Here is a 16,767-nt window from a genome sequence, read left to right as displayed (position 1 = left end):
GTTTGTTGGGGCTGAGGACTGAAGTCACCAGTGTCAGTTTCACTGTTGGATCCAGGACACTTATGGTCAGGAGAATGAGAGATTAAACTGCAATTCTTTGTTTTGGGATATTCCTGAAAACTGATTTCTCAGGTAAAAAATTATATTCACTGAAGAACTAGTTCTTACCTGAACAAACAGCTACCTTATCAAATAGAGGTTTACTAATCAACACCCACAGCAAAATCCCCCAAGCCTGGTGCATAACAACCCTCCCCAATACGTTGGTTACAAGAATACTCATCAAAACTCTTCTTGACAGATCTGCCTTAAAACTCCCCAGGACATATTTTTCAACCCTAGAATCATCCCCTGTTCTTCCCCTAGTTAAACATAAATAAGACCCTGCCACAGTGAAATTCTCCTTAATAATAACATGCAGTTTTGTATGACAGATGGCTTGCTGTGGCCTTTGAGCCTGCCAGATCAAGTTGATAAGAATAATTTGATCAGGTTCCAATGGAATCAACTGATCCTGGGGAGGTACAGGAGCCTTCCCCTCATATCTCAGTAATGTCTAGACAGAGATAGGAGGAGACTTCCTCCACAGCTTGTGGCATGCTCTCTGCTGTCAGGATAATCAGAGCAGGAAGGGGTCTTTAGTGTCAGGCTGGTGGCAGGTTTTTGTCTCACTTCCCTGTCTGCCTGTGTCATTGTGAGCAGCACTACTATCCCACACCTGACAATAATAGTCAGCCTCGTCTCCAGCTTGGGCCCCACTGATGGTCAGGGTGGCTGTGTTCCAAGAGTTGGAGCCAGAGAATTGGTCAGGGATCCCTGAAGGCCACTTGCTGTCTTCATATATGATGAGCAGAGGGGCAGGGGCCTGTGCTGACTTCTGCTGGCACCAGTGCACATATTTACTTCCAAAGTTGTCGCCTTCACAGGTGATTTTGGCCATCTGTCCTGGGGTCACTGATGCTGATGATGGCTGAGTCAGCACATAAGAGGCTACAGAACCTATAAGGAAATAAAAGAAGAGAGGGGACTAATGGTGACAGACACTTCCCATGAGATGCCCAGTTTCCGCCTAGCCTGAAAGAACTTCAGGAAATATGTGGAACAAAGTGCATCCTCTGGCAACAAAATCAGTAATAATGGCCCATGAGCCTGACTGGGGAATGGAGATTTGAATCCATGAGCAAGCTCAACCCCTTTCCTCAAAGCCAGAGAGTACAGTGTTGGAATTTCAACCCAAAGTCTCATCCTGCAGCAGATCCTGAGCATCCAGACAGAGCTCTGCTGATCTCAGAATTAAGGCCAGGTTAGTTATATAGGAGCCTTGTGCTGGTGTGTATGTTGGGGCCTGGGGGCAGTACATGTGTAATGAGCCAGGAGGCTGATGAGAAGGGCCATCCAAGTCATGGTGATGGTGGCTGCTTCTTGAGTCCTAGGCTGGTTTGTGTTCCCCCAGGCCTCTTTATTCCATTGTTGGGGACAGCTGCCTGTTATGCAAATCAGCCCAGGTCAGGGCTGCTACTGGAGGAAGCTATGTGGTGTCCAGAGAAGGGCTCATCCCCAGGGAGCCAAAGAGTGGGAGGGCATCTCTGAAGAACTACCCTCAACTTACAGAATGCTCCTTTACTTTCTGGTCCCAACTTCTTAGCCATGTCTCCATCCCAGGCTATTTTCTAGCAAGGAATCTGGGCTGACCTTGTTATATAAAGATGAGTCTGTCTTTGTCATCAGAACAAACTATAAGGTTGACAATAAGAGGTTTCCTCAGCTATGAGATTCTGTCCCAGATACAGCCCCTAAGGCTGTGTGGGTCAATCAAATTCTTCCATAAGTGTATCTGGTATCTTAAATGTCCAGTGAGGTACAATATCTCTCTGTCCTTGGTGTGAATACCTCAGGCAGACCTTGAGGTCTCTGGCTCACATGTACTAATGGCTGTAGGCAGGTTCTCCACCTACCCTACAATACTAACAGTTACAGAGCTTTAGCATGAATGGTGGCCTGGAGAATACTAGACCTCTGCCATATCAACAGGGACATTCTACAAAGAGAAGGGCCTTCCGGGAGACACAGAAATCAATGAACATGTACATCAATGTTATTCCCCATACTGGAGAAAAATCCAGCATTTCCTCTAGGTCTCATGTCACGGTCACTAACCCTCCTGCATGTGAAATCTCCCTTCTAGGTTGAGATCTGGTGTTTGGGGAATGTGTGACAGGGTCCAGAGTTTAGCTTAATGAAATGAGCTGGGTGAGGGAAGGAGGTGTCAGGAAAAGCACGAAGATTTCCTGTGCAAACACCTAACAAATAGGAAAATTCTAGAAGAGCTAGATATGGGAGAAATGAAGAACAAAAATTTTGTACTTGCTTCAAAGATGATATTGTAGAAATATGACACCCTTTCCTCTAGATCTCAGGTTGTGGTTACTACTAACCCTCTTGCACTTTTGAATCCTGAAGCCCAGGCCCAGCCCATGCCTAGGGGGCTTTGTCAGGTGGCTCTCAACTGCCCCCTAGTAGCCACTCTACACTGGTTGCTGCATGTCAGGGCATCCTTTGTCCAGGTGCATATTCAGAACCTGCCCCTCAGTCCCAGATTTTCTTGATCTTTGGACAAGGGAGGAAATTCTTCTTCTTCCTATGGATGTTACCAGTCTTGGAATCAGGAAGGAGAGGCTCACATTACACAGGAAAATATAAACAAGTGAATTTGGTAGAGGAAGATTAAAACTCACCTGAGTTATCACTGCATATTTTTTGGGGGGTGGAGAGTTGTCATGGAAGTGGTTCCTGGTCCTGGTGCTGGGTGACACTGGACTCAGAAACTGGCTCTTCCTAGTGTCATCTTCAGGTGCAGAGACAATGTGAGTGAGTGGTGAGAAGCACAGACACAGACAGGAGCCCATTCACACCAATGCCTATTCAGACCCACTGTGGTCTCCACCTGCTTCCATGCTGAGAACTCAGCAGGAACATGATGAATCCTTTGCTCTAGGAGTTTCCATCTTCTGGCTGAGGCTTTCCTAGTGTGCAGTTTAATAGTCTGTCCCACCCACCAGAGCTTGTGCTTAATCTCCTCTCTTTCTTGAAAATCCAGACACTTTTTCCAAGATAAGCAGCCGCATTGACCATGTAGTACAGTACACAATCATGGCATGAAACACTCAGTTGGCCAGAGTTTTTTGTCAGTGCAACCCTGCACTTATGAGGGAGAGAAATATGTTGGTCTTTGCATCATTTTGCTCCTGAAATTCAGGTGTGATGGCTGGAGCTGCAAGAGCCATCCTAGGGTCTTTAGTCAACAACAAAAATGGAAGACTAAGATGATAAGGATGATGGAACAGAAGCTGAAAAAGGCCCCAGGTCCCACAATGAAAAGGTGAGTAAGGAAGCCAGAAAAAAATTATGCTTTAGTTGTTTTGTTTTTTCATAAGGTAAATATTTATTTATAAGTGCTTTGCTTTTGCAAGAGAAAAAAATAGCCTGTATGTGCTCATGAGTCTGTTTTAATGCATATATTCTTGCATTTAAAAAATCTACAACCCACTAGGGAAATAATTAACAAAAATAAATCAATTAACTAAAATAATGCTGGTGAAAAAAACATTCAGCAGTAATGATATGCAGGTAATTAATACACTGATTAGAGAGAGTGACAGTCAGGCTGGGATATAACCTGAGGCTGGGACTCCCCTGCAGATGTGTCACTGGAGCTGCCCTCAGGACTGATGAGAAATCACAGCACATTTGTGGGGACATCAGAGTCCATGAAGTGGGGGAAGAGTCTGGGTGTGTAACGATGGGAGAAGAAAGTGGCAATATGAGGGGATCAGGACTGCAACCTGTTTAGTCCAAGATACTATTATCTCCTAAGGAGGATTTTGATGTCAGGGCAAATGCACAGTCAGAGTTGTTGATGGTGAAATTTCCAGGTAATAAACTCAGTTCAATGGCATCTTTGTAGCATATTATGAATCTCAAGTTCAGGGAGAGATGAAACACAGTGGGTTCCTCTAATCACAGCCCTGCTTACATGGGACTTTATATACCCAGAGGGTGGTTGCTGGTTCCTCTCCTCTACCCTGTACCTACCATGCTGCCACGTGGGAACTTAGGCTAAGCCTGTGCCTCCTGACCTGGGACAGGTGTTGAGTGTCTATTAGTGTCTGGTGATTGATGCAGCAATGTTTTCCTTGACAAGCCACACATTTCCTGACCTGGAAGCATGGAATATTGAGAGTGTACTTTATAGGGAAGGAAAAAAATGCGGCTGAGAAATGGAGTGACAGTTTCTATGTCACTCAGGGAAGATATGAGAACAACAAAAGCATCTAGACTCCCAATAATTACCTTCCCTGGATATACAAGGGCCATCCTGGGCAAATCCCCCTCATTTTCTCATCCTGGGATTTTTCCAGCTAGATTCTGATCTCTTTCATTGAGCATATCTGCTCGGTGTGTGGAAATATCCTCAGTCAAAATATTAGGATCCTGAAGCTTCATCCTCTGATTAATTGGCTGCATGTAGGGGTTCTGCTACCCCTTACATGTGCCTGGACAGACTATTGGAAGTGTGTACAGCTCCCTGCACCATTCCCAAAGACCAAACATCCAGATTAGAAGCAACCACAGCAATCATTTCATGATATTTACCCAAATATTGCCCTGAATTATCACTTAGGCCTTATGTATTAGTATACAAAATGTCATCTATTGTCAACTCAGGGTCTATTAGCATTAAAGGTAAATTTAATAATCACGAATAATTTTTGCAGTAAATTATTTGTAGTTTGTTTTCTCATGTGTGGTCCAGCACTTTTACAAATTAGACATCAGTTCATATGCAAGTCTGCAAGTTGTATGTAGAGACATTTTATTTTGTTTTTTAAAAATGTTCCTAATGGCATATCTATGTGATCTGAAAGACCTGGAGTAAACTTTTAAAACCATTTGTCCTAAATGTATGAAGAATACAGCCTGGATATAATATTATTAGGGGTTTCAGATGACATTTTCATATAGAGGACAACTCTAAAATGGCTTTGCAAATCCCATGGTCATACACCTGTTCTACATTCTGAGCTCACTCCTGTGTTCTCTTTCTCTCTCTCTCTCTCTCTCTCTCTCTCTCTCTCTCTCTCTCTCCCCCTCTCTCCACATACCCAGCCCTATTTTGTATTTTATTTGGCGACAAGGTCTCACTGAGTTTCTTAGCAACTCTCTTTTGCTGAGGCCAGCTTTGAACTTGTGCTCCTTCTGCCTCAGCCTCCCTAGCCACTGAGATTATAGGAATGTGCCACCACAACCAGCTAGATTCTGATCTCTTTCAATGACTTGTCTTTGCATAAAAGTGTCCAGAATTTATCTCTTTAATGACAAACGTGCCTGTTTGGTGCTGCTCAGTATTTGAAAGAAAGATCAAGGCTTGCCGTTGGAGAAAATGCCTGTTTATTGAGGAACAGATCTGCATATTTATAGAGCCAGGGGTGGTTTGACAGTTGGCATGGGGTGCTTTTTGATTGGTGGATAAGGCTCAGGTGAGCCAGCAGGGCTAGTCTGATTGGTAGGTAAGGATCATGTGAGCCAGCAAGGCTCGCCATTGGATTGCTCTTCTTGGGGGATGGGGAAGATAGTCTTTGGAGCCGGGGCGACTCCCAACATTTCCCCCTCTTTGTTATTAAATGAGAGTGTGTGTTGACCCATTCTGGCTGCTGCCTGCTTAAATGGGGCAGTGTGGGAGAAAGAGAGGAGGGAAGTAAGGAGCCCCCACAGGAGGGCAGAGAAGACCGGTATCAATGAAAGTTCCTTGCCACCACAGATACATGATGACGTCAGTCCATTCGGCATAGGTCTCAAATGGAGTTACCATCAGTAGCCAGGAGTTGGTAATTCCTGAGGAGAAGCTGGTTAAAAGCTTGATTAAAATTTACCCACCTGAATCTGAATGAACTTTATGATAGGGAGAAAGAATAGCCAGAGGGAGTTTTTTAGCCCAAAGCTAATGGGGTTTCTGGGTCTGCAAGCTGCCTTTTTGGCCCAAGGGGTGTTAAGTGTTCAACCCTGAGTGGGGGTTGAGTGTTCAGCCTTGAGCGGGGGCTTGGGTGTTTGAGCTTGAAGCAAACAGGTGATATATAACCAGACAGAGGGTTTGAGAAGCCAGGTCATTCTTCAGCTAACTTTCTTTGGCATGCCCTGCAGACCAGCTTGTCCTGCACCTAACACCCTCAATCCTAGTCCAATATAGCTCCCTCCCCTCTCTATTAAGTCTGCTCTTCAAACTTTCTCCTACCTGGGTGTACCAGCTTGCTTCTCTCTTTGCCTTTCTTGAAGGCAGCCAAGGGAGGACAGTGGCCCATTGTTACCATATTTCCCTTTGAGAACAGTCAGATCTCTCCAGGTTTTATGTGAAACACCTCAACTTTAAATACTGATACTTGAAATTCTTACAAAACTAGGAGGGTAAACAAAACACACATGTTCCTCCTTAGGCCCAGAAGGCAAATGGTAAAGTGCTCTCTTATGATCACACTTATTCAGGGGTCACCATGCTCTGGAAACCTAAGTGGTTTGTCAGAAGGACAACACACAAGGCTCCCATTACTGGCCAGATTCAAGCAAGTGTGGAGGGGTCTGGCTGGAGGGGGCCCTTAGGGTCGCTTGCCTTGAATCTTCAGACATAGGGTGAAGAGAGGACCCAAGAGGGGCCAGAAATGAGGGGGAGCATTGACAAGAGTACTTAATGACAGGTGACAGTCGTTGGCTCTTCTGATGAAGGTGTAGAAGTGCCAGGCTTAAGCCTGGAAATATGAATCCATGGAGTAAGTTAGTTATTAGGTAGTTTGAGTTTGGCCACTGAGGGTGTGCACATAATCACCTGATCAGGGCCCTTCCATTTTGATTTTAGAGGGAGCTTTTCCCCCAGTGGGCAATAGTAAACAATGAGTGCCTAAGCAGCAGGTTCGAGCTGCAGAGATTGGTCATCACCGAATCCTGACAGTCGAAGCTCTCATCTGGGAAGGAGCCAGAGCCATGGGAGACCTTTGCCAAGGCTTTTTGGGACCCCTCCTGGAGAGGCTGGATACTCCCAGGGCCGGAAAGAGGGGAGAGGAAGGGGAGGGTAAGCGTCTCTCTAGTGGCTGAGTCTTAAAGATGAGAGGACTAGGACTTTTGAATCTGCCCAAGGAAGGATTCCCTGAGGGCCACTGTAGCCTTAAAGGCTGTGGTGGGGTGCTTTCCTCCCTGCAGGTGGGAAAGATATTTGCTGCACTATAATCAACAAATTGCAAGAGGGTGGATTCAGGGCACTGGGGGTGAAAATATTGGAGGTCAGAGGCCAAGGTTTGTCCAAAGGGGTGTGGACTATCTCTAAATCCCTAAGGAAGGACAGTCCAGGTTAAAGGCAAAAAGATATCCTTTAAATCTATGACCGAGAAGTGGGTGGCAGTGTGGGGTATCTAAAACAGCAGGGTGTATGTATTGGGAACCAAAGGATGTATGGGCCTAACGGAGGTGTTGATGAGTTGTAAGTCCTGAACTAAGTGATAGGACCTGTTGGGCTTTTCTACCACTAGTATGGGAGTATTGTAAGGGGAATGAGCAGGAGGAAGGTACCCCTTGCTAAGCAGGTCCCAAATAATAGGTTGTAGGCCTAGAAGAGCTTTTGTGGAAAGGGGGTATTGAGCCTGATTGGCAAAGGTGTTAGGATCTTTGAACTGGTGAGCAGGAAACCGTGGAGCGGGTGTGGATATCCAATACAATTGGGTCAACCAGGTTCATAGGGAAGGGGTCCTTTTTCATGTCAGTCTCACAAGTGGAGCAGAATGGCCAGTCTTCTGCCAAAAGGTCCAGAAAAGATGAACAGGCTGATTCTGGGACCTGACTGATGCCAGGAGCCTGAATGTTGATTGTTGTATTAAATTTAGAGAGAATATCTTGACCAAGCAAAGGAACTGGACATTGGGGCATAACTAGGAACGTCTGAGAGAATGGGAAGTTGTATATGGAACAGAGTAATAGGAGAGTCTTTTTTGGATAGATGGTCTTTCCTCCTACCCCAACAATAGGAGGGATGGACAGCACTGTTTGCCCCCAGAATCCTGTCAGGACTGAGAAGGTAGCCCTGGTGTCAAGGAGAAAAATCAACCTTGCATCCATCCACCTGAATCCACACCCTGGGTTCCTGTCTATTGATCATTACAGCTGGGGACAAGGACCCAAGGCACCGTCAATTGATTGCCATGCCCAAAATGTTAGAGGGTTCTCTGGCCATAGGCATCCTTCGGGGTCTAGTACAGTCAGAGTCCCAATGACCTTGTTGTTGACATTTAGGGCATGGAGTACTCGGAGTGCATGGTGCAGGGCATGCCCTGGCCCAATGTCCCTCCTTGCCACACTTGAAGCAGGCGCCCGGGGTGGGGGTGGGGTTTCGGTTATGGGTGGCAACCCAAGGAAGGACCCTGCAGCACCTGGGCGAGCATAAAAACTTTAAAGGCTACCACAAAGATCTCAGTCTGGGGGGTGGCAGGGCCTTGTTTGAGCTTTCTTTAGTTTGGCCCAGATGTTGGGGTAGCTCTGTGAGAGGGAATATGTCATAAGGACATGACAGCCATCTGGGGTTTCGGGAGTTTGATCTGGGGCAGCAAGTGGCCCTGGAGGGTGATTGGGATTAACTCAGTGAATTTCATCCACATGGGCTCTGGCAAGTTCCCAGACTCTGGTAAGTTCCTCAAGAAGGAGAGTATTAGCCAATAACATATAAGTGAGCTATAAGCCTGGAGGACCCTCTGAAACTCTCTTATTTAAGTGGTGGGATCTGTGGTGAATAAGCCCGATCTTTGCTCAAGTTGCATGGGGTCATTCATAGAGAATGGGACATGTACCAGGATAATGCCCTCAGGTCCAGAAACCTCTCTTAAAGGGGCCATGGTTTGTGGGACTAGGGAGCGGGACCTAGTTTGGGGGGAACTAAAGGTATTGGCCGAGTCAGGGGAAGCACCTGAGGGGCTGGACAGAGCCCACGGGGGAGGTCGGTAGGGAGGGATTCATCTGCCAGATAGGTAGGGGTGAGAATGAAGAAGAGAAAAAAGCCTCAATATAGGGGAACTCCTTTCACTTTTTTGAGCACTCACAGAAGTTAAACAGATCTCTAAGAATTGCAGGATCTAGGGATCCTCCTGGGGGGGCCACTGACTTTGATTGTCCAATTGATAGTAAGGCCAAACTTGTGTGCAGAATTTAATAAGGGGGAGTCTGCAGGGAGGGAAGAAGAAGCCCCCATAGGTCAGGAGAGTGACAAGGGTGGTTGAGAGAGAGAGGGGGGGGGGAGTGCCTGTTCTTCCACCCCTCAGGACCTCCCGCTCATGAACCGGGCTCCAGAGAGTCCACCGTGACCGTGAAGGTTGTGGTGGGGTGCTTTCTCTCCTCCAGATTGGGCGTCAGAGGTTTGCCAGATGATCACACTCAAAACCCCTGTGTATAGCCCATCTGAAGTTGGATACCTGATAGGGGAACTCACCTACTGAAGAGCCAGTGTTGTGTGAGTAGTAGCAGCACTTGAAAGAGTGGACGAGGACGGCAAGCCTTGAGAGAGGGGGCCCTCGAGCATCGAGGCATTCCCCCTCCTGGGTTTCAGCAACAATGAAAGAATGATCAAGGCTTGCCATCAGAGAAAATGCCCCTTTATTGAGGAACAGCTCTGCATATTTATAGAGCTGAGGGTGATTTGACAGTTGGCATGGGGTGCTTTTTGATTGGTGGGTAAGGCTCAGCTGAGCCAGCAGGTCTAGTCTGATTTGTGGGTAAGGATAAAGTGAGCCAGCAGGGCTAGTCTGATTGGTGGGTAAGGATCAGGTGAGCCAGCAGGGCTAGTCTGATTGGTGGGTAAGGATCATGTGAGCCAGCAGGGCTCACCATTGGATGGCTCTTCTTGGGGGATGGGGAAGTTAGTCTTTGGAGCCGGGGTGACTCCCAACAGTATTTAATTTTGATCATAATTAGGAGGCTTATGTGCATATCTCCTTGGTTGTGGGAATGAGGGAGATTTGTCCTTTATCAAATCTAAGATACATGGGGGCACTGCCTAATGGCATGGGCTATTGGGTGATCTTGTAATCAAACACCAACTTCTTTTCTGGGCAAGTCAGCCCTTCTTATCCTGAGGACTCCATACTGTTGGGCTCATAATTTTGTCTTAACCCAATGCCAAGTTCTGAGAGGAGGGTCAGAAACCAGGTATCCCTTCTGACACACTCCACAGTGAAATTAAGGGAAGAGAGGGATTGTATCTAACCAGGTTCTCTCAGAGGCCTTCCATCATGGAATCTGTGAACTAATTTCTACAAGGCATTTTATGGAAATGACAAGATTTAGCATATAAGATCCAACTAATTCCTTGGGAAAACCACATTTCCAATAGACATCTATGCTGTTCTGTAACTTGGCGATAGTGAGAAACCAGCTGAGTGAGTGGAGACCAAAGTCATGGTCATTGTTCAAAGGATGAGTGAGACTCAGGCCTGGGTGAGAAAGAGCCTGTACCATGTGTGTATCTGTGTTATTGTGAGCCAGTGTGAGTGGCACTCACTGCCATGTGCTATGGCATAGAAATAGTCATTCTTGCCCCTAGCCTGGCCCCGCTGATGGTCAGATTGAACATGTTTCCCAAATTGGAGCTAAGGGATTGGTCAGAGTTGTGTGTGGGCCATATGTTATCATTATAGATGAGAAGCAAAGGGGCCAGCCTGATTTTTGCTGACAACAATGTGCATATTTATTTCCTAATTTGCCTTCAGATCATATGGTTCTAGCTTTCTACCTGGAGATCAATGATGCTGAGTAGTTGGTAGCTGAGTCAGCTCTTAGGAGGCTATGAAGACTGCCAGAGGAAAGAAAAAGAAGTGGGAATAATGATAAAGGAATCTTCCAAAAGTTCTTCTTTCTGCCTGGTCTGTTCTCTCTCTAGGGAATCTTTAGGTCCTCACCCCACCCACTTCAATCTTAGTTCCAATGCCCCATGAGTCTGGGAGGTGAATGAAGCCTCTGAATTCATGAGGAAGACTGTCCATCTTACTGGCAGTTGCAGCCACTTAGGCTCACACAAACCAATGATCACAGTGTGGGAACCTCAGGCATTTATCCCCCTTTCCTGCATCAGGATACTTAGCACCTGCTCACCACAGGCAGGGCCCAGAGAGCTCAGAATCAGGGATAGGCTGATCCCAGACACCTGGGCTGTGGGTGGGCAGCATCACTGGGGCAGAACCTGCACAGTAAAGGGGAGTCCAGCTCATAGTAGAGGCCTCCTTGATATTGCTTCCTTGGCTCAGACAGGCCTGCCTTCCTCCTAAGCCAGCCTCATCCTTTTACTGTCTATTATGCAAATCAGCTATAATCCAGGACAGTTATGCAAATCAGCTATAATCCAGGACAGTTATGCAAATCAGCTATAATCCAGGACAGTTCCTACAGGAGCTCTGTGATTTCCAGAGCAGGATTTGGCCTCAGAGACACAGGAGAGATCTGGCCCTGAAGACCCACCCTCAGCCCAGGAAACACACTTTCATAAGCTGATTTCACAATCTGGGCAACATTTTCATCCATTGATAGAAATAGTGATAATAATACTCTGAAATAACTGCTCATGTGATTATACATAACCATCAGAAGCAAGGTAGGTACATTTATGAAGAATGATTCCAAGTGGCTGTCCTGAGGTCTGATCTGCAGAGAAAAATGGGGATGACTCAGCATCCTTTGATGTAGTAGATATATGGCCAACTTGTTTCTTATTGTTTCTAAACCCTCAGAATTTATGAAGAAAGTTCAAGAGGAACTATGCTAAGACCCATTTCAACACCAATTCTAGATGTGAACCAATTTTTTCAGGCAAAATGCACTGCAAGAATTGTCCCCAAAGAACATCCCCAGCATAACAGAGCACTTTAAATGTCAGGGAGAGCAAAACACAGCTGCTGCCTATATTTCTAAAGTTTCATGGGCACCACAATGCCTGCTTCTTTAAGTTTTTCAATGGTGCCATCTCACTGCCACGGCAAATCTGATGTTTGCAACATGGACTATATGACTGGGAAATACTAATCCATTTCATGCCAGAACCATTATGTTCATGCTACACAATGACTCTTCCCCTATTTCTACCCTATTCAAATTTGCAAATTAAAAATAGTATATCTTTGAATGGGGAGTGGGATAAACTAGTGCCACCTTAAAGATCCAAGGGAATCATGGCTACAGTTGGTTTCAATATTGATTTAATTTATGAGTTGCCTACAATAACATTTGAATGAATCCTGCAAGGTAGAAGTAGATTTCTGCATATCCAGACAGAAAGTCATCTTACTGTCCATTACTTAATGAGTGGTGGACTGTGCTAGACCAGAGTAACATGTCTTCAGGTGCATGGAATGCACAGTTGATGGGGAAGTTGAATTCCTCTTTATTCCTCTAAGAATATAGGGTCAAAATGGTGTGCGGCATAAAGCTCCCTTGGTTCGGTTCCTGTGTCTTCTTGGTCCTCAGTCTAGACATGTACACAAGTACAGATGGGCTCAGCAATAAAAGTACACATTGTTTAACCAGGAAAAGAAGGGAAAACACCACAGATAAGGTAGAATTAAGGAGATTTTTGAGAGGAATGAGGTTGGGAAAGCAACTGAATCACTTATGAGCTTCTGGTATCACCTCTAAAGAAAATGAAAAAAAAAAAAAACTGAAAACAGGATTGATGGGTAGTCCACAACCATTTCCCAGGTAGGAGACTGCATGGCATATACAATAAGTAAATGCAAATAGTATTGCAAAGCTTTTATTGATTAGCTTAAGATAGGAACCATAATGTACCCGGAAAGTTATGACTTGTATCCTGAACTTGGAAGACTGCCTGCTAAGAGAGAAATATGCAAATATTGTCTGAACAAGATGCAGAGTTTTATAAAATAATACTGGAACGTCTGGGATAAAGTCCAACTATCTTTATATATAATGGATTAAGGAAACATCAATATTCATGTGAAAGTTCAGAAAGAGATGACAGAGCTGTGGGCTTTAGGGTACAAAGGCTTTTAGGGCAACCATTGCACAATCCAGCCCAGAAATATGAGACAACACAGCTGAAGTAATATAGAAAAATACAGCAAGGCAATTAAAATTTAAAGGCAAGCTGCGTACAATGATAATAGATGGAAGCTTTCCTGGAAAATATGAAATAAAGATTAGATACTAAACAGGAGTCACACTGATAACCTTACATATAAACTAATCAAGAAAACAGAAGGGAAAATTAAGCAAGAAGAATCCTCCCCACCCACAAAAGGAAAATTTATCAGTAACCTGTGGAATTATCATGTGAACTATTATATAGGAAATGAATGTCTTCATAGGAGAAGAAACAGGTAGCATAGTCTAATATCTGGTTCATAAAATCGATAAAGTCCACACATTCAAAAAGTTCAATAAATGTCAGCACAGGAACATGGAGGAAGCCACATGCAGGCTCATTAACTGCATCCTCTTGTTTTCATGGAAACTTTTTGGAGCCTGGTCAGGCTTCAGAAATATTTTTATTATTAGAAAAATATTAGTTATGTAGTATGTTCCATGGAGATTCCATCAGAAAGTTTCCTTTTCTCTCTCACTTTCCCCAGCCCCAGTAACAACACAAACTCCAATTTCAAGACACCTCCTCACTCTCTCAGAGTGAGTGCTGGATTCTGTTCATAGCATCACTAGTCATCTTTTTATTCATGGCCTGGAAGACTATATGAAAATGCCCCGGCAGGTACTTATTTATTATGTAGATGGAGAGCATGTGCCCCAGCAAAACTTAACTAAAATGCTTCTAAAAGTTTCACAAACAATGGTGTCAGGACAAGATAATGGAGAGCTACACAGATTTGAAGCCATGCACTACAATGAAATTTGTTTATGGATTTAGATTTGAGAAATCTTGATTCCTATTGTGTAGTGAGAGCCATCCTGAAATACTTGTACTAGTCTCAATGCCTGTGGATAACAGTGATGGGCCTGGGGCAGAAGAAAATCAGACAGAGTGAGTGGATCTGGTTAGAGCAGCAGGGCAGTTTCCATCCTTTCCCTATCCATGGATCTGCCTACCAGGCCCTCTCTACCCCATTTTTTTCTCTGCAGAAAATCAAACAGAAATTTGTAGAAAGTGAGTCCAGTTGGAGTTGATAATATGGTATCAGGGAGAGAACCCGTGTGCCTTATGAATGCTAAGTGTCCCCTCTCCCTCTCCCTTGTCAGACTCATTCAACTGGGGAAGCTGACTTTCAAAGGCACTGGCAGCAAAGACATCATGTACTCCTGAGGATATCATACCAGGTCGATGTCCTGGTTCTTGTCTATACTTTCTTATCTCTGCTACTTTCGTCAGGATCATGAGCAGGAATTTTCCTTATATTTTCCTTCTCACCTGAAGTCCCATGTTATGGTTTGGATGTGACGTGTCCCCCAAAAGCTCACGTGTGAGACAATGCAAGAAGGTTTGGAGAAGAAATGATTGGGTTATAACATTCACCTAATCAATGACTTTATCCCTGAAGGCATTAACTAAGTGGTAATTCCAGTGGTAACTGGAATCAGGCACTGGAGGCTAGAAGAGGAGCATTGGAGGTATGGCTTTGGGATATATATTTGTATCTGGCAAGTGGAAGTCTCTCTGTGCTTCCTGGTCATCATGGGAGCTGTTTCTCTCTGCCACAGTCTTCTACCATGATGCCCTGCACCACCTCAAACTCTGTGGAATGGAGCCTGCTATCTATGGTTGAGACCTCTGAAACTATCATCCCCTAAATAACACTTCCTACTCTGCAATTTTTCTGGTTGGGTCTTTTAGTCACAGCAGTGAAAAAGCTGAGTGAAATACCCCATCATTCAGAACTAACATCAATCCCCTTCCCCTCAAAAAAAGTGTTATCAAACTGCATGAGGTGGTGTAAGCCTGTAATCCCAATGATTCAGGAGTTTGAGCCATAAGGATCACCGTTTCAAAGCAAGCTTCAACAAATGAGTAAGACCCTGTCTCAAAATAAAAAATTAAGAAGGACTGAGAATGTGACTCAGTTGTTAAGTAACCCTGGGTTCATTCCATGGTATTGCCGCACCACAATCAAAAGTGTTTTCACTTCACTGGTGGAGATCTTAAGCTAAGGAACAGAATATGACAAAATTTACTTGTAACAAAAGTCTTGTTGGATGTGAATTCCCAGGAAAAAAAAAAAAACATCAATATCAGATGGCCAAGAGAGAAAAGCCCTCACTTTTTGCCATAATGCTTTCTTGCATGTGATGAGAAAAAAATTGGATGAGTGTTCATTGCATTGTAAGTATTTATTTTATCAACCCCTCACACTGCAAAAATATATTTATATCTTAGAATATTCTTTAGATAAGATACATTACACAATGATAGATTGTAAATTTAAGTGAAATGAACCTTGATTATTTTCCTTTGACTACAAAGAGTAGGAACTCCGAATATAATTTAAAATATACATAATTTCTGTAAGAAAAATATAAAGCAAGAGTAAAGTGTTAGTCTGAACTCTTTTGGTATTGGGCCTAACACAATATCCATGAATCCAGAAACAAAGAAAATGAAAGGATGAAATCTGGCCCAAGGCCCTGCACTGTCACGCGATTTTGCTATGATAAAGTGGAAGTGGAAGCTTGGTCCTTCTTCCTTGCACTTCCATCAGGTCCAGGACAGACCCAGGCAGCAGGTTGGAAAAGAAGAAAAGATGCATCTGAAGGTAAAATAACTGGAGGTTCCATGAATGAGGCAAGAATTCAGCTTTGGCTCTTAGCCATGGAATTCCCTAAGGAAAGTGGGAATTGGACTGAATGCCAAGTCCCCTATGGCATTGAAGAATGAAACATTGGTAGGCATTTTGAAATAGGAAAACTTCAAATATTCAAATTCACTTATCCATTGTAGGTAGGCATTTTCTCATATTTTAAAAAAGTATATGCATGTGTAATTTAATTATTGGAAAAAGTATAGGAAGATGTTGATGCATGATGAATCATCACTTCCAAAGCCTGCAATGTCCAATGGTGGGTATGGAAATGTCATATTGGAGTTAACATAAAGATGTCAGGACTTGAAAATTTCATTGCTAACACTGGAAATTTTTTTGCAAACTGGTGAATGTTGATGACTGTTCTATCTTGTCTGGGGCCTCCACCAGCTGTTTAAAGAATTCCTGAAAATATAATTGCATATATATTACATATACATATACCTTACTATGGACAGTGGTGACAGAGAATGGGAGAGCAGTGTCTGAGACTGGGGTCTCTGATGACCTCACGGCTTTGGAAAGCGTAGTGCTTGTGAATGTTCCTTTGCAAGTTTGCAGGATGCCTAGCTGCTGTGGCAATGTCCTGCATGAGAAGGCTCTGCAGAAGAGTCTTATCAGCCTCAACCTTGATCTCAGGGCACATAGTTCCTGGGAATAGAGGAACTCTCCTGCTAAACAACCACAATGTTTCACCAGCTCCACTAATTCCAAAGCTACCCACTTAACAGTGACTTTAAAAAACAGACTTTCTTGAGAGCTACACAAAGCTCCTAACATTGCACATTGCAACTGTAAACTACAACTTCAGAAAAACTACATAAATGTTTCTAGCCCTGTAATTTATTCAGTACAAAGAACAATACTTTGCATAGTCTTTAACCAAATAATGGGAGATATATATATATATATATATATATATATATATATA

The 16,767-nt window shown here is 44.1% G+C and overlaps 1 gene segment (V, D, J or C); it reads right to left on the bottom strand.

Annotated features, from left to right (window-relative positions):
- Positions 1-619: 619 nt before the first annotated feature.
- Positions 620-16,767, bottom strand: part of LOC107133596 — a 61,979-nt gene continuing 45,831 nt past the window's right edge. The window contains 1 exon segment of the V gene segment in view: positions 620-999. Within this exon segment, the coding sequence occupies positions 620-999 (380 nt within the window).

Source organism: Marmota marmota, unplaced genomic scaffold (genome assembly GCF_001458135.2).
Source record: "Marmota marmota marmota unplaced genomic scaffold, marMar, whole genome shotgun sequence".
Classification (NCBI taxonomy): Eukaryota; Metazoa; Chordata; class Mammalia; order Rodentia; family Sciuridae; genus Marmota; species Marmota marmota.
The sequence above is the reverse complement of the archived record's forward strand: the minus strand, read 5'-3'. Positions and strand labels throughout refer to the sequence as shown.